Source organism: Apostichopus japonicus, chromosome 11, assembly GCF_037975245.1.
Source record: "Apostichopus japonicus isolate 1M-3 chromosome 11, ASM3797524v1, whole genome shotgun sequence".
Lineage (NCBI taxonomy): Eukaryota > Metazoa > Echinodermata > Holothuroidea > Aspidochirotida > Stichopodidae > Apostichopus > Apostichopus japonicus.
The window spans coordinates 7278600-7305645 of NC_092571.1; the positions used below are offsets into that span (position 1 = coordinate 7278600).

General features: G+C 37.7%; 2 protein-coding genes across 3 annotated transcripts in view; one reads left to right on the plus strand and one right to left on the minus strand.

The window, feature by feature from the left end:
• LOC139976029 (uncharacterized) lies at nt 1–11122 on the plus strand. The gene is made up of 2 exons (XM_071984415.1): nt 1–3485; nt 7106–11122. Exon 1 carries the CDS (start codon nt 291–293, stop codon nt 2292–2294), a length of 2004 nt encoding a protein of 667 aa, XP_071840516.1. The 5' UTR covers nt 1–290; the 3' UTR covers nt 2295–3485; nt 7106–11122.
• LOC139976030 (DNA fragmentation factor subunit beta-like) overlaps nt 10401–27046 on the minus strand; it is a 22961-nt gene continuing 6315 nt past the window's right edge. The window contains exons 3-7 of one of the 2 annotated variants that reach the window (XM_071984416.1): nt 23601–23703; nt 16405–16578; nt 14636–14715; nt 14040–14317; nt 10401–12210 (exon numbers count right to left, since the gene is read on the minus strand). In XM_071984416.1, the coding sequence (XP_071840517.1) occupies nt 12021–12210; nt 14040–14317; nt 14636–14715; nt 16405–16578; nt 23601–23703 (825 nt within the window). In that variant the 3' untranslated portion in view covers nt 10401–12020. The remainder of the gene's footprint in view (nt 12211–14039; nt 14318–14635; nt 14716–16404; nt 16579–23600; nt 23704–27046) is intronic. The other variant, XM_071984417.1, reaches the window with a different exon arrangement.

Sequence of the window (27046 nt, forward strand, 5' to 3'; positions counted from 1 at the left end):
AGGTCAGGAGATCTCTCTTGCTACCGGTTACCATGTAACCCGGTACCACCTGTCACATGGTCGAGCCCTCGGCGACTGAACTGAGGCCCCCCTCTGGAACACTAGTTCCAGAGTGTGGAGGAGGTGCTGGACCTCCTGTCAGAAGTAAGACCAAGATCTGACTAAGAGCTCCTTTAGATCGGACAGGAGTCCAAGGAGTTCATCCAGCCTCTACTGGGAAGTCAGTAGCCGCGTGCCCAGTTTCATTATTGTACCAGGCTATATACTCTGTTGAGTAAACTTAAACCTTCATGATAGTCGACTCCCCGTTATGGCCTCGAGTCCCGGTGGCTACTCGCTGGCAACAGAGTAGCAGGGGTGCGAAGAATCCGCCGGATGTTTGGTTGCCATCTCCACAGGTAAAAGAAGACGCTGCAGCTAAGAAAAAGGAGAATGAACCAATCAGCGTAAGTAGCCGAACTTTGACAAGGACCAACGTAAGTAACCGGAAATCGATCAAACGCCAATTTGTGACCAATAAACGCCAATCTGTGACAAATGAACCAATTGTGACCAAAACTACTGTTGAGGAACCTGGGAAAAGGAGCTCCAGTAATCTAAATATTGCGACATGGAATGTCAGAACACTGAGAAAGGAAGGTAATTGGGAAATTCCCCTGGAAGAAGCCAGAAGTTTCAACCTAGACATCCTTGGACTAAGTGAAACCTACCTGACTGAATCTGACACCATGATTAGCAAAGAGGATTTTACCGCCTTACTCGGTTGTAGGAAAGACGGAATTGGGAGAGAAGGTGTGGGACTCCTGATATCACAGTCACTACTAAGTTGCCTCGTTAGCTTTGAGTCAGTGTCACCAAGGATTATCACAGCCAAGTTTAGAACCAAGGAAGGGATACTTAACATCATCCATGTATATGCCCCGACCTCGACGCATAGTGATGCAGAAAGTGATCAATTCTATGATGTGCTGCAGCATCACCTTCAGAAAGTCAATAAGAGGGAGCGCCTCATCCTCATGGGCGACTTCAATGCAAAAATAGGCACAGACCAGAACACCTGGTGCCCTGCAATGGGTAGATTTGGCTTGGGAAAAATCAATGAGCGTGGAGAAAAGCTGTTAGAATTCTGTATGCTCAACAAGCTAACAGTGTGCAACACACATTTCCAGCACAAAGACTGTAGGAAAGTAACTTGGACCTCCCCTTGTGGAAAGTACAAGAATATGATTGACTTCATTATTACCCAGCAAGAAAACCTGACTACATTCAAGAACTGCCGGTCCTACTGCTCAGCAGATGTGGGGTCAGATCATAACCTCGTCCTGGCAACAGTACTATCAGCACCGGTTAAGGTCAAGCGTCTTAAAACAACTCCAAAAAGCTATGATGTAAGCAGACTTCACAATTCACTGATTGCAGAGGAGTTCAGAGCAAAAATAGGAGGTGCCTTTGAACCTCTACTACATCTAGAGGACACAGATGTTGAGACCTTGTGGGAAAAGTTCAAAAACACCACAAACATAGTCACGGAAGAAACAGGAGGTTTCCAGCGGAAGAAACTGGTGAAAGGCCTGCCAGAAGAAGTCAGAAAAATGTGCCATCTCCGCAGGAAAGCTAGAGTTGAGATGCTCAACAACCCTACAGCAGCCAATAAGAACAACTACAAGACGTTTAACAAAAAGGTGAAATATGAGGTAAGACAGTGGAAAAGGAAACTCAGAGAAAATGATGTTTCTGAAATGGAACAAGCCTATAGTATGAACAACAGCCATGACCTCTTCAAAAAAGTGAGGAAGCTTGCTGGGGAGAAAACAACAACCCAGGCTGTAGCCAAAGACAATCAAGGCATTTTAAGGACAGCTCCAGACGAAGTGATGAAGTGCTGGGAAGACCATTTCAACAAACATCTAAACACAGAATTTCCCAGGGATGATGATATCCTTAAAACCATCCCGGAGCCTGTCAACCGTAATACCACAAGCTTACCTTTTACCCTAGAGGAAGTAGAAGAGGCTGTCAAAAAGCTAAAAAACAATAAATCCTGTGGCTGTGACAGGATATCAGCTGAAGTATTAAAAGAAGGAGGACCACTGATGAATCAGATGCTCCTCAAAGTCATCAACAAAGCTTGGTCAGATAGGGAGATCCCAGAAGACTGGAGCAGAGGTCTGGTAACTCCTGTCTATAAGAAAGGTGCAAGCTTGATCCTGCCAATTACAGAGCCATTACTCTTCTGTCCATCCCTGGAAAAGTATTCTGCAGGATACTGCTTACTGGAATCCAAGATACTGTAGAAAACCACCTCAGTGAGGAGCAGTGCGGATTCAGAGCCTCCAGAGGAACAACAGATGCCATCTTCACAGTCCGCCAGATCTTTGAAAAAGCCAAAGAGAGGAAAATACCGCTTCACTGGAACTTTGTGGACTTCAAAGCAGCCTTCGACACTATTTGGAGGGAGGCTCTCTGGAAATGCCTGCGCTCAATTGGAGTAGATCCAAAGCTAGTAGACCTCATAGCAAGGATGTATGAGAAAACAAAGTGCTCTGTAATGGTGAATGGAATGATCACTGAGTGGTTTGAGGTTCAAGTTGGTGTCAGACAAGGCTGCCTACTATCTCCCTGTCTCGTCAACATCTACCTGGAGTTTGTCATGAAAGAGATACAAAATCTTGACTCAGGTCTGAAGATGGGCAACATGTGTATAAACAACATCCGTTATGCCGATGACACCACTCTCATAGAAATGGACCTTGACAGCCTACAGGAGGCCACCAACAAACTTCAAGAAGCATGCACAAGATGGGGAATGAAAATCAACCTAACAAAGTGTAAAATAATGTCTGAAGACACCAAAGATGTTCTCCGTAACCAAGTACCTATTGAGAAAGTTGACAACTTTGTCTTCCTGGGCAGCAATGTCCCCTCAATGGAAGAAGACGTCAAACGCCGCATAAGGTTGGCTTCCTGGGCTTTTGGAAGACTGAAAAATACCATCTGGTCAAACCATGACATCACCAGATCCCTGAAAGAAAGGATTTACCAGGCCCTCATTCTGCCAATAGCAACTTACAGCTCTGAATCCTGGGCACTCCGTGAAAAAGATCGTCATCGACTTGATGTCTTTGAAATGAGATGTCTCAGAGCAATACTGGGTGTCTCCATCCTAGATAAAGTGAGGACCAACACCATCAGACAAAGGCTGAATGTAACAACTACCATCAATGCTGCAATCTGCAAGAGACGCCTGAAATGGGCCGGCCATGTCTTTAGGATGCCGGAGCATCGGCTTCCATATCAAGCATTCAAGAATGACTTCAGCAAGCCAAGACCTCCAGGACGACCACCTTCAAGATGGAAGGACCTAATCCAGAAAGACCTAGGTATGACAACCCAAGCTGTTGAAAGTTGCGCAGCAGATAGACCAAATTAGAGGAGGATGACTCGCCAGAGGGCAGAGGGACACAGCGTCCTACGCACCTAAGTCAGTAAGTCAGTCAGTCAATTTTTACCAAAACTGTAGTAGCCACTAATTTACAGCTATATATTGCAGCGCGTAATCATCAAATGCAAAGAGGTATTTCAAACACTCCGTCGCTGAAGCAAATTCCAGCACGCCTACCTGATTAATATAAATCATATTTATCGCAACTATTAATGCAAATATGTTTGACTCTTCTTGCTTGTCGGACAGATGTTGGTTCATTGTAAAATGAATTGGTTTGTCATCTCGACACGAATCAATTGTCCTATCTGTGATTGTAACTTGGTACTTTTGATCAGTTTAAAGGGTGTGAAGACTCGCGCACAAAGAAACGTCTCATGCCGGTAATCTGACCTAGTTACGAATGAGGTGTTACAAACGTGTTAGACACCACCATCGATCCCAGAAAATACACACACAGCTTGCTGCCGTCGGTAATTAGACACTAGTGTATAGTCAATACGTACAGCTACGGTCTTTACCCACAAAACAGTGTATATTGCAGCGTGAACAGATAAAAGATAACAAGGTATCATATTTCATTACTGTTTGCATTTTGTAGCGACAAGAAGAAAACGTCATTTGCGAGCAACGGAAAGTTTACTTTTTCAGATGGCGGCACGCGGTTTCGGGAGAGTCTTCAATGCCTTTAGGCACTGCTAAATAATGCCCCATTCCCAAACATTTGAAACCAAATACTGTTATAATTGTTTCTTTACCAAAATTGAACAGTTTATTCCTGGGTTCCAACCGCTAAATTGTTGAAGGGATATTCCAACAGCAAATATGAACTTGATATATTGTAGAGACAGTCAAGCGGGTTGACAGGATTTCATCTGAGGGGGTGAGGCGGATTCAATTGATTGACTTGTCAACGAGAACGCTTTGTGCTATATATCTGCATGGCGTCCAGCGGCGAAAAAAATTAATCCAATCAGTCGAGATTTTAGCCATGTAAAATGATATAGCAATGTTCAAAATGCTGCAGCTATTGAGCCCTATATTGATTCGTTGGGTAGAAATTATTTAAGTAGGTTATACCTCACTCAAATTAGAAGCTAGTTCTAGGGTGGTCTAGTCAAATCCGTGGCACTGTAGTTTGCCAAAACAAATTTACAATTCGGATAAACTTATAAAGTAAAAGACGGTAAAGCGATGAGTTGTTAACAATTGGGATAAGTTTTTATTCCTTTCACTTGTTTTGTCTAAAGTTCTCATTTTCGTCTGGAATATTCTTTCAACAATATAGTTTAAGCTATCTCATTGTCTATGATTTACTATAATTATTGCTTAAATAATTCGTATATGAAGCTCACTTTCATCGACTTAGGCTTCAAATATGCCACAAAACTGTCTGTCCAGCGGCATAGTCCATTGGTTTTATAGCATTAATCGGCTTAAATCTGTATATTATCCTTGGATAATATTTCGGTCAAGCCTTTTCTAACGAATGATCAGTCTGGGTGAGCTCACATGTACTATGTTGAAATTACGTAATATATCATACTGCAGCTTCCAAGTAACAATATCGGTTTTACTTCGGACGGTCGAGATAACAAACGATGGTATCTGGGTTATAAACATAGACATGATGTAGCAAACATAGTAGCAGGTTATCTCGTTAAGTACCGTGTGTGGCCAAGGGAGGGGCATTTGGGCCTCGTAGCCATGACAGGAAGCAAAATGATAGGACGATATTTAACTTGAGATGCAAATGGCTGGTATCAATTTGAGAATTCTCGTCAATTACGGATTAACGTCAACTAGTTTAACTGAGCCATTAAATGCAGTTTGTAATTTTCGTCCAATATTTTTTGGCCCGGCACCAATGTTATGGGGGAGGGGGCATTTGACTGGATGGGGCATAAAAATACCCCCAAGAACAATAAATGATCAAATAGAGGGTTGATAACACCCTAAAACCGCCGAATTTATTCTCTGGAACAGCATTAATCTTTGTTCCATATGTTCCAGTATAAAAGATATAGATTACAAAATAGGAAGCCCTGAACCAGAGAGGCATTAATTTTAGACAGAAGGTTATTTGAAGACAGTTTGTCGAGATATTTGTAGAATTACGAAGAATGATTTAACACATCCCGTCCCACTGGACCCGACAGATGGATGGATAGGTTTGACACCTGTTAGTTTCGCATTGCTTTATGCTGTAAAAGCAAGGCAATTTCTAACAACTGTAAACTGCATTCGGGGAACTCTCACGTTAGTATTGTCAAAAATAGGAAATGTTAGTTGGATAGGTTTGGAAATCTTAAGTTATAGAAGGTTATATCTTCCTAAGTGTTCATATGAACAGTATAATAATTTTCATAACAATACAATTATGTTCCCAAATTTAAAATTAGTGACTACTTGGTTATCCAGTGAATCTTTTCGATTCAACATGATTTTCCAAGCCCCTTCCCCGACATATATCATTAATATAATGAATAACGAATATTAATAAATGAAGAAGGCACTTGAAAGTATCCATACATATGTCAGCAACACCCCCTTCCTTTTTATAAACTTGTAAGTGAATATCTACACTTCGATTGCATCTGAAGGTAGCTTTACAGATTGTTACCTTTATTTGATGTGACAATATACCATCAATTAGTGACGGACGGAAGCTTAAAGTGACAATTACCATCATGATATCTGACTATGGCTTGGTTGAAGACGACCTTAAAAATTGAAAATCGTTGAGTTTAATTCTTTTCCCTTGCAGGTTATTCTACGCCCTTTAAAATAACTAATATTTTATATAAGTGTATAGCTTCAAGTTTAAAGCAAGCTTAAAATTCGGACTTTTGTCAGCCACCCCAGAGAAGACGGATAAAATCAGTCGGATTTTGCCAGCAACTTGCCTGTAATTATTGTAGTGCGCATGCGCGCAACAATATCGGGATAACTAGCCCGCTCCATCATCTACATGGCTGGCTGGTGAATGCCAGCTGAACATACACTATTCATAGTAATCTCAAACTCACACGTTGGCTACGCAGGAAAAAATTCCCGACCAAGAGTTGCAAAGAATTGTGGCGGCGAACAGTTAATTCTGCACACGTAAAGAAAATAGATCTCCTAGAGTAGCATAGTTCTTCAAAACAGTAAGTAAAATTCTCTACTTTGGTTCGTTATTCTCGAATTGAACAAGACCGGTAAAACTTAACGCATTTGAGTTAACAACATCTTGTTACAAGGTTGCAAGCCAAAAATGTGAATCGTATTTATCCTCAACGACTCGGCGTTATCAGTACTAATTCAGCTCTTGCAACAAAGGCACTTGTAACGTTATAATCGTACGTATATGGTTGGCCGTGTACGTGTATGGCATATAACGTGGTTTGGATGATGACCAACCAGTGCCAGGTAATCGACCAAGCAGTTTTTGATAGGCCGGAGAGTTACATTTGTGCAATGATATAGACTAGACATGTACATTATATTCTTTTGATTAATATGATATTAAGTGTAAACTTTCGCCATCTATAGCAGCGAGGTTACGCTAACGTTTGCATGTTTTCAATTCTACCAATCAGTGACAGGCGTGATTCGTAGTTAAAATGCTGGTTGTCCGGTTAAACTGTGATGGTTTTAAGCATTTCTTCGTTTATATTGCAGACGCGTGCTAGCTGGAGTACTGCACAATATACCTTAGCTTTGGTCTACTCTAAGGGACCAGTCGCCGTGCTGGCTTCTTCGTGACCGAAATAGCTTCAAGAAACCCTCCATTGAATATCGACAACTAACAAACTTTCACCTTCACCACGCACTACAATTACATGTATTTGTAAACAAATACTGTTGTTCTAGCAGGGAGTCGTTATATTCCATAACGACTCCCTGGTTCTAGTTTACAACTGGCATTAGAGCCTTCTGCTAAATTAAGGCATGATTGGAGACCGTCAATACCTTATTGAATCAAAAAGCTGATGTGTTGATTTATTGTCAATATCGGACAGCGGTTTTTATGTATTGAACACTGGTAATCTGACAGTTAGCTCTCGGGTAATAATGCATACTAGACCAGTTGCCAAAAATAAAAATAATAAGAATGGAAACATCCCACATATTCTTAAGACCAAATGTAACAAGAGCCCAAGGGCACTGTGGTTCCTTGCGTAGGGGTATATGACAATACACATAATATTATCACAGTAAGATTGGTCCTACTTGTACCCATTAAGTAACCAACACTATAGCCTACACTTTGTGATCACAAATTCTGATCACTGAGATTTATGATCGGAAGGCACTTTTGAGATCTGAATATGGCGTCGAAAATGTAAGAAATATAAGGTCACCTACAAGCGGGTCAACAGATATGATAACATAGGTGACCTCTGATCACATCAATGGCGTAAGAACCGGGGGGCTGGGGGGGGGGCGCCAGCCCCCCAGTGAAAAATGTGGAGGGGCGGAAGTATCATTCCGCCCCCCCCCCCGCTTCGCAAGTCAGAAAACCCCTTTTTCAAATGAGAAAAAAAATCTCATTTGTAGCACCAAATTGCATCTAAGGCCAGGTGAAAATACAAAATATTCCAAAGGGGAGGGGGACACCCCCTCCCCTTAGACCTCTCCCCCAGGCCGGCCATCAGTCTTCAGCCCCCCACTCAAAAGTACCTTCCTACGCCACTGAATCACATGACCGTTAAGTTTGAAAATGTTCCACCACCCCATTCACAACTTGTCCCAAAATATCAATTGTGTCAGACCTTGGCACTGGGAGTTAATTGCATTAAATGTCTAAACATTAACTTTGAACTTGCATAACTTCACACACGAAGGTCACCCGGGGGTTAACCTATTCACATTTATGATCAGAAGGTACATTTGACATCTGAAAATAGTATCGAAACTGTAAAAATCCCCAAAACACTTAAAGGTCACCAGAGGGCAAGTTGAGGTCAAGGGTCACCCAGATGCAGGTCGACAAGTGGATTACATTGAAGCAACTCCCAACCCTAACGGACAATTCATTCTCAAGTTATAACAAAAATACTAGTTTTTTATCATTAATTGACCTTTGGTGACCTCGGATCACATGACAGTTAAGTTTGAAAATATTCCCTTATACCATTTAACATTAACAGTTTTGATCGGTGAGACGTGAATATAGCATCAAACTATAAAAATTCAAACAATCTTTTCTTTGCCCATTTTCTCCCACCAAAATACTCGTTTTTTAACATTAATTGACCTTTGGTGACCTCTGATCACATGACCGTTAGGTTTGAAAATATTCCCTTATACCATTTGCAACTTGTCCAAAAATATCGACCGTGTCACTCCTTGGAACTGGGAGTTATTGCATTAAATGTCTGAAAATTAACTTTGACCTTGTACAACTTTGCACACGAAGGTCACGCGGGGGTCAACCCATTGACATTTATGATTAGAAGGTACCTTTGACATCTGAAAATAGCATCGAAACTGTAAAAATCCCCAAAACATGTAAAGGTCACCAGAGGTCAAATTGAGGTCAAGGGTCATCCAGATGCAGGTCGACAATTGGATTACATTGAAGCAACTCCCAACCCTAACAGACAATTTGTTCTCAAGTTATCGCAAAAATAGTGGTTTTTTATCATTAATGGACCTTTGGTGACCTTGGATCACATGACCGTTAACTTTGAAAATGTTCCCCTACACCATTTGCAACTTGTCCCAAAATATAAACCGTGTCACCCCTTGGCACTGGGAGTTATTGCACTCAATGTCTGAAAATTAACTTTGACCTTGTATAACTTAACACACAAAGGTCACCTGGGGTCAACCCATTGACATTTTTGATCGGTGAGACGTGAATATAGCATCAAAACTATAAAAATTCAAACATTTTTATCTTTGCTCATTTTCTCCCCCCAAAATACTAGTTCTTTAACATTAATTGACCTTTGGTGACCTCGGATCACATAACCGTTAAGTTTGAAAATATTCCCCTATACCATTTGCAACTTGTCCCAAAATATCATCCGTATCACACCTTGGCACTGGGGGTAATTGCATTAAATGTCTGAAAATTAACTTTGACCTCGTATAACTTCACACACAAAGGTCACCCGGGTGTCAACCCATTGACATTTTTGATCGGAAGGTACCTTTGATATCCAAATCTAGCATCAAAACCAAACATTTTCTTTTTTGCCCGTTTTTTCTCAAAATAAGCATATTTTTTTTCTAATGTGACCTTTGACCTTTTGACCTTGGTTTCAGATGTAGTTTGATCTGCTGATTCCAAAAAACAAAACGACAAGTCTGTACAGCCATCCTAACTCCGACCGAAAAACTTTGACCCCATATAACTTCGCACACAAAGGTCACACAGGGTCAACCTATTGACATTTATGATCAGAAGGTACATTTGACATCTGAAAATAGCATCAAAACTGTAAAAATCCCCAAAACACGTAAAGGTCACCAGAGGTCAAAGGTCACCCAGATGCGGGTCAACAATTGGATTACATTGAAGCAACTCCCAACCCTAACGGACAATTCGTTCTCGAGTTATCGCAAAAATACTTGTTTTTCAACATTGACCTTTGGTGACCTTGGATCACATGACCGTTCGTTTGAAAATGTTCTCCTCACCAGTTCACAACTTGTCCCAAAATATCAACCTTGTTGCACATTGGCACTGGGAGTTATTGCAGTTTTATATTTTGGGTTTTTGGCCTCTAACTGACCTTTGGTGACCTTCACAGGCACCAAAAACAATAGGCCACACCTTCTCCATATGGCGGATCTAGAGTCCAAGTTTGGCCTCAATCCAACATTCCCTTATTGAGATAGAGCATACCCAAGCAAGTGTCACAGACACACACACAGACACACGCACGCACATACGCCAACCTGACTACATAGGTTCCTTTTGCTAAAGCAAGGAACCAAAAAATACGAAACACATACAATTGCTATTTTCACCAATTACTTTATTTCAGATTTAGCGACGGACGTATTCTTAAACATCAGTAACATCAATCATCCGTCAAAGTTACATTCATTGACACGTTTTAAAACTTACAAATAAAATAGTACTGTAGGGTACACACGAGAGTTGTTCAAGCCTGTTTGTCTCTATTTCAACTTAACAAATTGAATTCATGATTTTGAAATGATATACATCTATGTTATTTAATTCAGTTGTCATGATTGCTTTAACTTTCAATAGCACGTAACTGCCTGTAGTTTACAACTGGCATTCGGGCATTCTGCTAAATTAGGGCGTGGCTGGGGACCCTCATTACCTTATTGAATCAAAAGCTGATGTGTTGATTCATTGTCAATATTGGACAGCGGTATTTAATACTAGTTATCTGATAGTTAGCTCCCGGGGAATAACGCATACTCAACAATTGAATTCATGATTTCGAAAGGATATACATCTATGTTATTTCTATTCCAGTTAACAGTATATATAATGATATTGCAAAAGCTATGAATGAAATCACTGATTAGAAATTTCTAAAATAGTACATTCTGCAAAAATATTCTTTGGATAAAACTGACAATACTTGATTGTAGATACATGATTGGGTGGTCTCTACCTTATTTTAAAATAACTCTCATCACCTGTGTTGGTATATTGATACTATCATACAAAATCAATCACCATAGTCAACATGTTAAAAACAAAATATATCAAATTTGGAAGCAAAGAGAACATGATCTGTTCCACAAGAAGAAACATGAACAAGAACTAAGTTAATTAAAAGCAAAGCCATTACGTAGTTACCATACATGACAGAGATAAACAATATCCACACACAGCTTACAAATACCTTTCCGCATTTGAGATATGTCATAGCCTGAATGGCTGTAAATTTCATAATGAATTTCGGTGTGTTTTTCTTTCGATATTTTCATGTTGAAAGTATACACAGTACATTCACAGAAGACAATACCAACATTAGGGTAAAAAGTTGAAAATATAAATATCTTAGCATAATGGAGCAGTGACAAGACCAACCTCTATTAAATAAAATGAAGAAAACATTCAAAATATAGAACAGTAGTGATTCAATGATAGTTTGACCGAATCAACTGAGAAATATTCAAAAATGAAATCACAATTGATCAAATTAAAACAAGTGTTAGGTTATTCAATGATATTTTGACCATATCAAAATAAGACCACAATCGATCAAATTCAAACAGGCTTTAAAAGTGCTTCAATTATAATTTGACCAAATTAACTGAGAAAGGTATCTTTATCCCAGACAATGAAAATGTCCAGCAAATCATTCATGACCCATTATATAATGAACCACCAAGGTACATAGGTTGACCAAATATGCATTTTTATGAAATCAATTACAGCAAAGACTGTTATGATATATGATGGATAAAAAATATTTTACATTTTGTTTCAAGTTGGTTTTGTACATCTTCGGTTAAAACATTTTCTTTTAGTGCATTTTCAGCAAATTAGTTATAGACTATGGTATCATAGATGGATTTGTGTTGCTTAAACACTTTTGTATTCTGTTTGTAAATGAGATCTCCAAGTACAACATAGGTCTAAAGATATCTTATATTAAGATAGGAACACCTGTGTCATGTCTACTCTCAGTTGATGGTCCTTTTTATCATGGCATTCTATGCAAACCAATTTCAAGTTTTTCATCGTAAAGAGAAGCTCATAAAAGTAATCCAAGTTAACCTTCCTAGAAGAATCCTTGATAGCTTTCTCCAGTTGAGGCAAAACTTCTCTACCTTTCTCAATCCTGTGGGTGGCAACAAGAACAGTTTGCAAATAATTTTAGAAGTATAAGATAAGAGCACTTCATACTACTTGTGCTAATACTGTAATGTAAATGAACCTGAAAAAAGGAAAAGGGAGCATTGTGAGTAACAGCAGATTTCCCAACCACCATTCATCTTATCCTCTGTCTTCTTATTACCCTTCACCATTACAGGAGTCCCTTAAACAATATCACGACTTTCATAGTCAGTACTCTAGATATAGATACATATTGCTCCTGTGAAAGGCAAATATTAATGTAACTTACATTGTAGAGCTTGTACAGTACTTATAAGGAGATAATTATCTTTATTTGTATGCAGTTGCTAGGAGACATCCATACAGTAGTTGTCATGCTACAGTAATAGACTGTATATAGTAATCAGATGGTTACGTTTCTGTTGTCTTTTGTTTTGTCATATGCACGGTTCCAATTTCCATTTAATATATACAGGTAAATGGGAAAAAAAAACAATCCTCTTCTGAAGGTTTACAAGACAATGAACCGCCATCTTTAACAAAACCAAAACATTAAACATTTAAGACCTAAAAACCTTAACCCATTATTAAGATAAGATTGTTGACATAGAACTTAAATAAAATATCACATCACTGAGATATTCATGTTTGTGACTTGAGACAGCTCAATTATTGTAACCAATTGATGCACAGTTCACAAAATACCATTCACTTGAAACCTTGAAAGTGATGATTGAGTGTTGAAGATTGGACTTTCACAGTCCCATATGATTTCAGCTGTCCTTTACTTCACTTTAATGCTTCTGAGTGTCAGATAATCTGATGAACCAGACTGATATAGCACTCATCAAGCTACCAACAATTTATAGCCCTCAAAATGACACTTGGGAGATATTGATAGATATGAAGATTCTTATTCTAGCAGTGTGTCATTCAGCAGGTACTAGTACAGAGGGGCAAAACACTGCTCATGGGAATCTGTATAGATCTGAAGAGGCCTATATGCTTCACTATATGGAAATCTTGTAACCAGGAATTAAGATGATGGGAGAGAAGCAAGACACTTTGTGCACAGGCCAGCAGGACCCTATTGTATCAAGAGGGCAAACATGTACTGTAATATGTACACAGTGTACAGTAGAACGTTATGCTTTATCCTATCATGATTGCAATCCAGACATATGTACTGCATTGTACAGTTCAAAGCTTTGTGTCATTTCAAAAATGATGAATTTTTCAGTATTTTACCAAAATGTTTACATTTATTACTAATCAACTGACGGAATTCTCTAGGTAAAAATACTGTAGATGCACCACATCAGTAACCAAGAGCTTAATTACTGATCAAATTTTACAAGATAATAATCAATAGGTGACATTTCGGAAATTTCCACATCTTCTGTGATATGTACACAGAAGTGCCAAGACCATAAGAGACAGGTGGGAAGGGCAATGAGACGGGGGGGGGGGAGGGTGACTATCAACAAGACTGGAAGCAGCTTTTTGGGGTTATTCAGCCATTTGCAATATGTTAACCAACTTTTCCATATTGCATTCAAAATAGAATGGCAAATGGTTCATGAGACAGTTTTCTAGATCTGTAGTTTCACCCAACAAATGTTTACTTACAGTAGTCAGCAATTTAAATTTTGACCAGATTCGAAGAACTTTTTTTTCCTGTTTCTAGTAAGTTAATCACATCAGAAAATCAGTTGGTTTGCAGTATATTTGAACTTCCAGATTTCTTCTTGCTGGTTGATTTGGTCCAAAATGGATCAAAGGCAAAGAAGCAAAGAATTGATATGACAGGTACTTAAAAATGGTGGTACTCACCGATGATCAAGATTCCAGAAACTGAATAATTTGCAATATCCTCGATTCAAGTAAGGGTTAATGTGATTGTTGGAGTCGCAGCTATCTTCATTGTATGCTCCTTTGCAGTCAAACTTCCCATCACGGTTGCAGAGTTTCTGATTCCCCTCATCATACCTGTCAAAGCGCTTGTCATAGTAGCTATTTTCTGTTAGCTTACTGCTGAACTTTTTTATCACATCCCTTTTTTTCTGTTTCATCTCTTCGTCATCTTTCTTCTGAACTAACTTTTCTCTTGTCTTAAAATAAAAAGAAGACAAATCAAATAACAATTGATATGATTGCCTTTTATCCTATGATTTTCTTTATGCTTCAATAAAATTCGGTTGTACAAGTTTTTGATGCTACTGTACCATTATGCTAGATGCTACAGTACAATTTATGAAAATTGACCCCAGAAAGTTAAACATTAAACTGAAATAGGTTAACTTATATACCAGAGAATTTTACATGATAACATTAAAGTCAAGTGAAATAATAAATAAATAAACAAGATTTCAAGTACAATGTAGCACTAGCTGAAAATTGTATTTGAATTTTGTTTTTTTCAAACTCACCTCATTGAAATAATTCCTAGTCCTGGACTTTGCTTTATATCTCATATACTCGGATTTGGTTTTAAAGTGTTGCGGGACATCTTGAAAGATAAAAAGAAAACAATCACTGTAATGGCATGATGAAATTATTAGTCTCATAACACCACTTGTAAACCTTTTCATTTTCTTTTCATTAACGTAAATTACAACAAGACAGCCAGCAGGTGGAGTGATAACTTGCCATTTGCTATAAGAACAGCTAGTGTGATTTTCTACTTTTGATTGCAAACTTTGACCTCCAGACATGACAGTTGACTTCTGGTACTCACTAAGGTGAATCTAATGAAGTTCACACATCTTTAGGCTTTGAGTAAAATGTTCTGACAACGGTTTCAGACTTATGACCACAAAAGACTTTGAGCCTACTGTATATGAATACCAATATGGGTTCTTTTATTCAATAAATTGTATGAAGTGCATCCAAGCTTTGCTTTTTATGTAATTGAGCTTGCAAGGTTTTGTATATTCGAACACTGATTCATAAGCAATATACCTATGAACTCTATAATAAGGCAATGTAATTACTAACCGTGGAACTATATACTGAATTTGAGGCTGTTCCAAGCTTTGTTTTGTAATGAACCATGATTGGTTTTCAGACTTTGGCCTCAGTTGATCTCAAATGACATTTGACCTCCACAATAATCAATAAGGATCTTTTACTCACCAAAGGGATCCACACAGCAAGAATGAACTTAATTCAAGCCTTACTTTGTGCCTTATAGTGCTTACAAGGTTTTCAGACTTTGAACTCTGCTGACCTCAAATGACCTTTGACCCTCAGTAATTTCCACAGGATTTTTGTACTTACTAGAGGAGATTAACATACCAAGTATGAACCTCATCCAAGCCTCAAATTGTGACTTATCATGGTTACAAGTTTTGCAGACTATGACATCTGCCAACCTAAAATGACCTTTGACCCTCAGTAATATTTACAAGGTACTTTTACTTACCAAGGGAAATTGACATTGCAAGTACGTACTGCAAGCACACTTCACTTTGTGGGTTATTGTGCTAAAAAGCACAAGGGTCACAATAGATACACATCGCACAGATAAAACACAACTACGGAAAGAGAGCATTTTGGTTTGTAAATGCCTTTCAACCCTCAAAACTAAGATAGCTATTGCAATTCTGACACCAGATTCTGAACCATTAGGTTGCAACTTATGTAATAAAAATTTATTATCACCCAAAATTTGTAAATCAAAGTGGCAGCATTTTCAGTGAAAATATGGTATTGTGCACTACTTTTCAGAGGATCATAACGTCTGGAACTCTTGGGTTACAAAGCTTTCTGTGACATTGTGTATAATGAAACATTTTGCAGGGTTTGACAAACCAGAATTGCTAGCTCATCTAAGGATGTTAGTTTGCATGAAATTTACCTAGTCACTTGAGCTTTGACTTCTTTCTAAACTGGTCTGGTAGGTTGTTATAATGCAATGACTACAATATCCCAGTTAAGTATTAAACAAACCCCATTACATCAGTATTTGCATCAGAAACAAGTTAACCAGACCAGTTTTGCAACAGGTTACTTTGGATTAATATAATTCTACCATTCAAAGAAGGAAATGTAATTGTCATATTCTAGTTAAATCAGCTGAGTATAAGTTTACAAATAGAAACATAACACAATGAATGCAGTACTGTATGTCTCTACCCATCAACATACAGTTCATTTAAATCTTTAAGAAATTTCACAAGTCCACTACAATTCTGACCTTTGAACCATTTGTCATCGTCTTTTCGATCTTCCGCCATGTTGCCGCCAATTCCTTCGTTCAAATCTTGTATCAATTTTGCTCGTTTGGGATTGTTTTTCAAATAGTCTGTCAATATGTCAGGCTGGCTACTGTGGCATTCTTCCAAGCTTTTAAAAAGATTGTTGACTGTGTCTGTAATGAATGGAAGTTGATAAATTAGAACCAGATATCATTTAGAAACATGTATTTGACTTTGACAGGTGAGAATGGTAACGACAGATTAGGGCAAGTTCAATCTCACCTTAATCTGCTCTCATATTTCTTTAATCTTAAATATTAACTAGAGAAACTTATATTTCACATCACTGCACCTTTATTTATTACCTGGAATAAATTAGTGTAGGTCAAATATGCAAAACTATGAATTTGAAATGCAGATATTCAAAGGCAGCCTGCAGTTCCCCATTTTATTATCATCAAGTTAAAAGAATTTTCTGGTGACAACCCAATGTGAAACTTACATCAGAGAGAAACTATTACACACTGCTGACTGAACATCTCATCTCAATATCTTGCCCCTAACTTGAGATATGAACAAATTCATTGAATGTAACGTATTTTGACTCCCTACACTGTCAACTATTGTACACACCAGGAAGGCGGTTCACCATACTGTAGGTGGTCTGTGATATGTCATTTGGAAAAATGCTCTTCAAAAGCTTTACTGAGGATATAACTATCTTCTTGTTGATTTATCCTTGATATGATTGCTTCGAGCTCTGTCTAAGTTTGCAGAAGAAATATATGTCTCACTACTCATATTACAGCACAATTAAAAGCTAAATTCATGCTTCATGACCCACCCACCCACCCCTATCTCAAGCAGAGTAGATGGTATATTTGTGTTTATGCCAAGAGCTAATTCAGAAGAGTGGTACTTAATTCATTGTTAACACCAGAATCCTATATTCTAGAAACTGCTAAGAGGATCTATCTAGCTCACTGATAAAATGCTCAACTTTGAACCACTTGTGCTACAACGACATACATTTTCCTTTCCTAATGTAATCATGTGAGTGTCAGATAGATACCACCTGACCATTTGTTTCAATTGTGCGTACAGTTTCTGTAGTGTTTCTTTCAAATTTTGTAAAAAATTGGTATCGTGTGATGTCAACAAGTCCGATAAACTCAAGTCAGGTCAGCTCACAAATCATTGCAAAGGCAAGTCAAGTCACAAGCCAAGAAAACTTTGACTCAAGTCTAACTCCCCCCTAACCAATATTTCACCACAATTATGCTAACAGAAGTTACTTAAAGTAATGTACTTTGGATTGATTCAATGTAACTTAACCTTTACAAGTTGACATAGAAAAAAAATGATCAAAATGTCCAGGGTAAACTTTTAAGGATTTTTCTGTGGAAAACCAAGTCTTAATTAACCTGTGGTTGCTCAAAGAAATGAATGACCACTGTTTATATGGTATTAGTGATGTACAGGTTTTGCAAAGTGATAAGAGAATGATGACAATTTGTCATTTCATCTATTTTGCAGTATTACTGTAAGTTTAAAGTACAATGCAATCTGAATTTAACGTTTACAAAACTGTAAAACTAACAACCTCCTACTTATATATGATAATGATGTCACTCACTGCTACTGTATTGGTTGTATAATAACCACCATGGACATAAACATACTGTAATGAGGCCTAATTCCCATTTACTTATAGGATAATGATGTCACTCACTGCTTCTGTATTGGTTGTATCATAACTACTGTACCATGGACAGAACATAATGTAATCAGGCCTAATTCCCATTTACTTATAGGATGATGATGTCACTCACAGCTACTGTATTGGTTGAATAATGACCACCTTGGACATAACATACTGTAATCAGGCCTAATTCCCATTTACTTATAGGATGATGATGTCACTCACTGCTACTGTATTGGTTGTATAATAACTACCATGGACATAACATACTGTAATCAGGCCTAATTCCCATTTACTTATAGGATGATGATGTCACTCACTGCTACTGTATTGGTTGTATAATGACCACCTTGGACATAACATACTGTAATCAGACCTAATTCCCATTTACTTATAGGATGATGATGTCACTCACTGCTACTGTATTGGTTGTATAATAACTATCATGGACATAAACATACAGTAATCAGACCTAATTTCCATTTACTTATACTGTAGGATGATGATGTCACTCACTGCTACTGTATTGGTTGTATAATAACCACCATGGACATTACATACTGTAATCAGGCCTAATTCCCATTTACTTATAGGATGATGTCACTTCACTGCTACTACTGTATATTGGTTGAATAATAACCACCTTGGACATAACATACTGTAATCAGGCCTAATTACCATTTACTTATAGGATGATGATGTCACTCACTGCTACTGTATTGGTTGTATAATAACTACCATGAACATAACATACTGTAATCAGGCCTAATTCCCATTTACTTATAGGATGATGATGTCACTCACTGCTACTGTATTGGTTGTATAATAACTACCATGGACATAACATACTGTAATCAGGCCTCATTCCCATTTACTTATAGGATGATGATGTCACTCACTGCTACTGTATTGGTTGTATAATAACTACCATGGACATAACATACTGTAATCAGGCCTAATTCCCATTTACTGTACTTATAGGATGATGATGTCACTCACTGCTACTGTATTGGTTGTATAATAACCACCATGGACATAACATACTGTAATCAGGCCTAATTCCCATTTACTGTACTTATAGGATGATGATGTCACTCACTGCTACTGTATTGGTTGTATAATAACCACCATGAACATAACATACTGTAATCAGGTCTAATTCCCATTTACTTATAGGATGATGATGTCACTCACTGCTACTGTATTGGTTGTATAATAACTACCATGGACATAACATACTGTAATCAGGCCTCATTCCCATTTACTTATAGGATGATGATGTCACTCACTGCTACTGTATTGGTTGTATAATAACCACCTTGGACATAACATACTGTAATCAGGCCTAATTTCCATTTACTTATAGGATGATGATGTCACTCACTGCTACTGCATTGGTTGTATAATGACCACCTTGGACATAACATACTGTAATCAGGCCTAAATCCCACCTACTTAAAGGATGATGTCACTCACTGCTACTGCATTGGTTGTATAATAACTACCATGGACATAACATACTGTAATCAGGCCTAATTTCCATTTACTTATAGGATGATGATGTCACTTCACTGCTACTATATTGGTTGAATAGTAACCACCAGGGACATAAACATACCTGTACTGTAATCAGGCTTAATTTCCATTTACTTATAGGATGATGATGTCACTCACTGCTACTGTATTTGTTGTATAATAACCACCTTGGACATAACATACTGTAATCAGGCCTAATTTCCATTTACTTATAGGATGATGATGTCACTCACTGCTACTGCATTGGTTGTATAATGACCACCTTGGACATAACATACTGTAATCAGGCCTAAATCCCACCTACTTAAAGGATGATGTCACTCACTGCTACTGCATAAGTTGTATAATGACCACCTTGGAAATAAACATACCTGTACTGTAATCAGGCCTCATTCCCATTTACTTATAGGATGATGATGTCACTTCAGTGCTACTGCATTGGTTGTATAATGACCACCTTGGACATAAACATACTGTAATCAGGCCTAATTTCCATTTACTTATAGGATGATGATGTCACTCACTGCTACTGCATTGGTTGTATAATGACCACCTTGGACATAACATACTGTAATCAGGCCTAAATCCCACCTACTTAAAGGATGATGTCACTCACTGCTACTGCATTGGTTGTATAATGACCACCTTGGACATAAACATACTGTAATCAGGCCTAATTTCCATTTACTTATAGGATGATGTCACTCACTGCTACTGCATTGGTTGTATAATGACCACCTTGGACATAACATACTGTAATCAGGCCTAAATCCCACCTACTTAAAGGATGATGTCACTCACTGCTACTGCATTGGTTGTATAATAACTACCATGGACATAACATACTGTAATCAGGCCTAATTTCCATTTACTTATAGGATGATGATGTCACTTCACTGCTACTATATTGGTTGAATAGTAACCACCAGGGACATAAACATACCTGTACTGTAATCAGGCTTAATTTCCATTTACTTATAGGATGATGATGTCACTCACTGCTACTGTATTTGTTGTATAATAACCACCTTGGACATAACATACTGTAATCAGGCCTAATTTCCATTTACTTATAGGATGATGATGTCACTCACTGCTACTGCATTGGTTGTATAATGACCACCTTGGACATAACATACTGTAATCAGGCCTAAATCAAACCTACTTAAAGGATGATGTCACTCACTGCTACTGCATAAGTTGTATAATGACCACCTTGGAAATAAACATACCTGTACTGTAATCAGGCCTCATTCCCATTTACTTATAGGATGATGATGTCACTTCAGTGCTACTATATTGGTTGAATAATGACCACCTTGGACATAACATACTGTAATCAGACCTAATTTCCATTTACTTATAGGATGATGATGTCACTCACTGCTACTGTATTTGTTGTATCATAACCACCTTGGACATAAACATACCTGTACTGTAATCAGGCCTCATTCCCATTTACTTATAGGATGATGATGTCACTCACTGCTACTGCATTGGTTGTATAATAACCACCAGGGACATAACATACTGTAATCAGGCTTAATTCCCATATGATGATGATGTCACTCACTGCTACTGTATTGGTTGTATAATAACCACCAGGGACATAACATACTGTAATCAGGCCTAATTTCCATTTACTTATAGGATGATGATGTCACTCACTGCTAATGTATATATTGGTTGTATAATAACTACCATGGACATAACATACTGTAATCAGGCCTAATTCCCATTTACTTATAGGATGATGATGTCACTCACTGCTACTGCATTGGTTGTATAATAACTACAGTACCATGGACATAACATACTGTAATCAGGCCTAATTTCCATTTACTTATAGGATGATGATGTCACTTCACTGCTACTATATTGGTTGAATAATAACCACCTTGGACATAAACATACCTGTACTGTAATCAGGCCTCATTCCCATTTACTTATAGGATGATGATGTCACTCACTGCTACTGCATTGGTTGTATAATGACCACCTTGACATAACATACTGTAATCAGGCCTAATTCCCATTTACTTATAGGATGATGATGTCACTCACTGCTACTGTATTGGTTGGATAATAACCACCATGGACATAAACATACTGTAATCAGGCCTAATTCCCATTTACTGTACTTATAGGATGATGATGTCACTCACTGCTAATGTATTGGTTGTATAATAACTACCATGGACATAACATACTGTAATCAGGCCTAATTCCCATTTACTTATAGGATGATGATGTAATTCACTGCTACTATATTGGTTGAATAATGACCACCTTGGACATAACATACTGTAATCAGACCTTATTTCCATTTACTTATAGGATGATGATGTCACTCACTGCTACTGTATTGGTTGTATAATAACTACCATGGACATAACATACTGTAATCAGGCCTAATTCCCATTTACTTATAGGATGATGATGTCACTCACTGCTACTGCATTGGTTGTATAATGACCACCTTGACATAACATACTGTAATCAGGCTTAATTCCCATATGATGATGATGTCACTCACTGCTACTGTATTGGTTGTATAATAACCACCTTGGACATAACATACTGTAATCAGGCCTAATTACCATTTACTTATAGGATGATGATGTCACTCACTGCTACTGCATTGGTTGTATAATGACCACCTTGACATAACATACTGTAATCAGGCCTAATTCCCATTTACTTATAGGATGATGATGTCACTCACTGCTACTGTATTGGTTGTATAATAACCACCATGGACATAAACATACTGTAATCAGGCCTAATTCCCATTTACTGTACTTATAGGATGATGATGTCACTCACTGCTAATGTATTGGTTGTATAATAACTACCATGGACATAACATACTGTAATCAGGCCTAATTCCCATTTACTTATAGGATGATGATGTAATTCACTGCTACTATATTGGTTGAATAATGACCACCTTGGACATAACATACTGTAATCAGACCTTATTTCCATTTACTTATAGGATGATGATGTCACTCACTGCTACTGTATTGGTTGTATAATAACTACCATGGACATAACATACTGTAATCAGGCCTAATTCCCATTTACTTATAGGATGATGATGTCACTCACTGCTACTGCATTGGTTGTATAATGACCACCTTGACATAACATACTGTAATCAGGCTTAATTCCCATATGATGATGATGTCACTCACTGCTACTGTATTGGTTGTATAATAACCACCTTGGACATAACATACTGTAATCAGGCCTAATTACCATTTACTTATAGGATGATGATGTCACTCACTGCTACTGCATTGGTTGTATAATAACTACCATGGACATAACATACTGTAATCAGGCCTAATTCCCATTTACTTATAGGATGATGATGTCACTTCACTGCTACTATATTGGTTGAATAATAACCACCATGGACATAACATACTGTAATCAGGTCTAATTCCCATTTACTTATAGGATGATGATGTTACTCACTACTACTGTATTGGTTGTATAATAACCATCATGGACATTAACATACTGTAATCAGGCTGTATTCCCATTTACTTTTACTGTAGGATGATGATTAGTGACGATTTGCAGTAATACTGTACAGATTATACAGGGCCTAAATTTGGTACTGTCACTTAAATCATGTGGGTTCTTTCACTGATGTTTCTTAACTGACTTCTCATCTGTTCCAGTTCGTAATGTCAACTAGCAGAACATTTATCCAGAGGGCCTTCTCTTCGGCTGGCAAACAGTAAGAAACACTGGTATTTAGCAAGTCAATAGTCAGAATGTCCAGGCACAATGATGCAACTGACTGGGTTTAACTAATTGACATTTGTTTCATATCTTTAGCTCAGCTACTAGTGTTCAGTGTGTGTATGTTAATTTGACCACGGTTACAAAATGCCATGCTACTATATAGCAATATAAAAAAAAAAAACATTACGTTGCACTTACGTTCACCATATCTAAACTTGAAGATCAGTACTGTGTTTGGGTTTAAGGATTGAAAGTTGTCTCTGTCAACTTTTTTGTCACCCTCGAGGGTGATTTCTTCAATCTGAAATAAGACATTCAAACTGTGAATAACTCACAACTTCATTGATTGTACATGTAAATAGGCTATTGTTCCCATTAAGCATACTAAACAACATTTCAGGTCATGATCACATTGAGCTATTAAATTTTACATCATAATTACAGTCTGGTTCAATGCATCCAGCTTCAAAAAATTCCATCTCTTGCAAAGTTTGGTTAAAACTGTTGCAATTTTATTGGGAAAAATAAAAATACATAACTACATAACTACATAAATAAATAAATGAAAACACAGAAGGCTAATAGTGATTCCTTGCCTTATAAGTTTTTAAATCGTATGGAATGACCTGATTGATAGAGCAACTGAGGAAAATGTGTCCTATTTAAGTTAAGCACCAGAACATCAGCAAAGAGTTCCAGACACAACTTGACCCTTGGCAAATGTGATATCCTTCTGAGAGTTGTTGACAAGTGGCAGTCATTAATGGAAGAGCAAAACCCTCTCAGCCACTTAAAAAAGCAACTTTCAAATCGTGGGGACAGTTTGTGACATAGAAAAGCCATTCATCAATGAAATGGTGCTGAAAGTTTAAACAATGATCTGAGGGGGATACCAATTCTCCTAATTTCATTTTGGCACTTTCCCAGGATTTGCAGATATTTTGAGTGATGAATGTTTCCTCTGAAATGGGGGGGGGGGGAGGGGCGAGAGGTATTAAATCTGTGTTTATTTGGCCAATATGCAGGAAGTACACATAATGGGGCACCAATCAGCCGACCACAATTATCACTAATTCTGTGGTTGGGTAAGTTATGTAACATTAACATTTGACCACTGTTACTGCAAATGAACTTTGACCTCTGCAGAGTCAAAGGTGTCTTGTAACCAATAAATTGAATCGACATGAAGATTTCCATTTAACATTTGAGAATTGACAAGGTTTTCAGACTTTTGACCTCTGTTGACCTTCTGCCTCTACAGAAACAAGCAGTTTTTTCTTACTCAAATTGGTTCATACACATACCAAACCAAACATGAAGTCAATCCACTCAACTGTTTATAAGCTTTCCAGACATTGGCCTCTCTTTTGAACTCAGCAGGAAACAATAGGGATCTTCAACACCTTAAAATGTCCACATACCAAGTATGAAGTTCACCCACCATATCGGTAACATGCCAAGGATGTTACACAAACAGACGTACACAAAAACAATCACCATTGCTTTGATTCATTTTGCCTCTAGCAAGGAATCAAAAGGAGATGGAAACATGGCTTAATGTTTTTGGACGCATGAAATAATCTGCAGGCACTTTATCTTTTAACCAAAAGTTGAGAGAAGACATTTTATAACCCATTATGCAAATATCACAACCGGCCGCATTAGTGCTATTAGTCAGGCACAGTAATTTACAAGTGCTGTTTCAGGCGACCAAAATCAGCTTTGGAGGTTGTTCGAAAGATGACTACTGTAGTTTTTTACATCAATTTCAGATTTCATTGTAGCTAAATAGCCGAATAGGTAAACTGAAAACTTGGACATACTAAAATGAAACAAAAAGCTAGCAGTAGTGGTAGGCATATATAATCCACCTGATGGGAAGTTATTCTGATCTTTTAAATTATTCCCGAAGCTTAAGTTGACAGTTTCAAGCGTTTTAAAGATATATTCAGTAAAATACCTCAGTAAGAGACACTCTGGTAAGGATGTCTGTAACATTCGAGCAAATATGTAACGGTCATCTGAGATGACCAAATTCAGCTTTGGCTGTTGTCTTGACAACGACCAGTCATTTACATAAAGTTCAGATTTCATTGTAGCTAGTGTTCAACCGATTAACCTAATCGGAATCGGAATCGGTACGAATATTGCATAATCGGTAAATAATTGGAATCGGTAAAAATTACGTGGAATACCAGTTATGTCATACCGATTATTCAAAAACATATGGAAGGTGAAAATATCATTATTCAAAAACATATGGAAGTTGAAAATATCAACTGATGAATTAGGTTTGTTCTTTTACTACGAAATATTAAAAAAAAGGCACCCCCTATACGTCTTTCACAGTGTATACTTTCATCAAATTAGGCTGCCAGGGTCGCCGATTTTGCTTCCCTCGTGGTTATTGACTTTTTCATATTTCTTGGCACAGTAAGCATAGCAGCAATAGCAATTTCGCAAATTCAGGAATGTGCTGGACAGGGTAGGAAATAAGCGGGGGCGACGGACGATTCGCCCTCGCAAGTGCTAAAAAGCCCTCCTAAAGCACAATTACGAGTGCGAAAAAGAAAAATGAAATATAAAAAAATCGCCCTCGTTATATCAGGTGTCTGTGTAAAATTAATTGTGACATGCGTTTGCTTTAGCTAGGAATTGCAGTTGCATCGCGAATCGCGCAAACAGTTTTCTCACATCCCGCATCAAATTTGAAGCAGTGCGAGAGGGTCGCGCACAATCACCGGGAACTTCCCGTGGTAAATTACGGCCTGCAGTACCAGCGAAAATAACCTAAAATCCTCACAAATCTCCGACCACATGGTAGCCTTACTTCACACTAAATCAACTGCATGGAAATATAAACTTGACATCTGTTTATTCGCTCTAGTTGTGTCGCAAATAAAAACTAAAAATATCCACGGAAACTGCAATCTAACGTAATCTAGTGTGGTTGTTAGCCTAACAACCACACTAAGTCAATGGGAAATGTAGCCTAACCATCGGTTTGCAAAAAAAAAAAAAAAATTGCGTAGCTTAGTTTACAACTTTCAATTTGCTGGAAATCGGCATTTGTTTGGAAGGTAATGTAAGTGATATGTCTTATAGAGGGAATGTTATATTTTATATTGGAGTAGTTTCTAGTTGTTATTATTTCTTTACATCGATCTGGTATTACATTTTAGAGTAATTTTAAACAAGTTACGATGGTACAATTTGCTTTTCAGTTTGATTGGCCTAAGCTTACACATTCTAATTGAACCTGAATGGAGTTATATAGGTAACGTATAGGTATGTTTAACTTCAAGTTCGTAACATTTCTATTTGTTCATAAACGGTATCATACTGAAAATAAGTACAAAATTATGTCGGAATGAAGGCAATATGTCATTAAAATTTACACTTTGGTAAAGATTGAAGATGGATGGTTTGTCTGAGATACTTTTTGAGATGGATATTTTGAGTAACTATTCTTAGCCCATATCAAGCCATTAACAGGTGACATTCACGTCGAGGTGGTTAGGCCATTCGCTTAGCACAGTGCTGACTAGGTAGGATGTCATATCTCCGTATTTTGGAAATTTAAAAAAAAAAAAAAACTTTTTTTTTCTTTCCGAGAAACTCCAGAGGTAATTTGGTACATACAA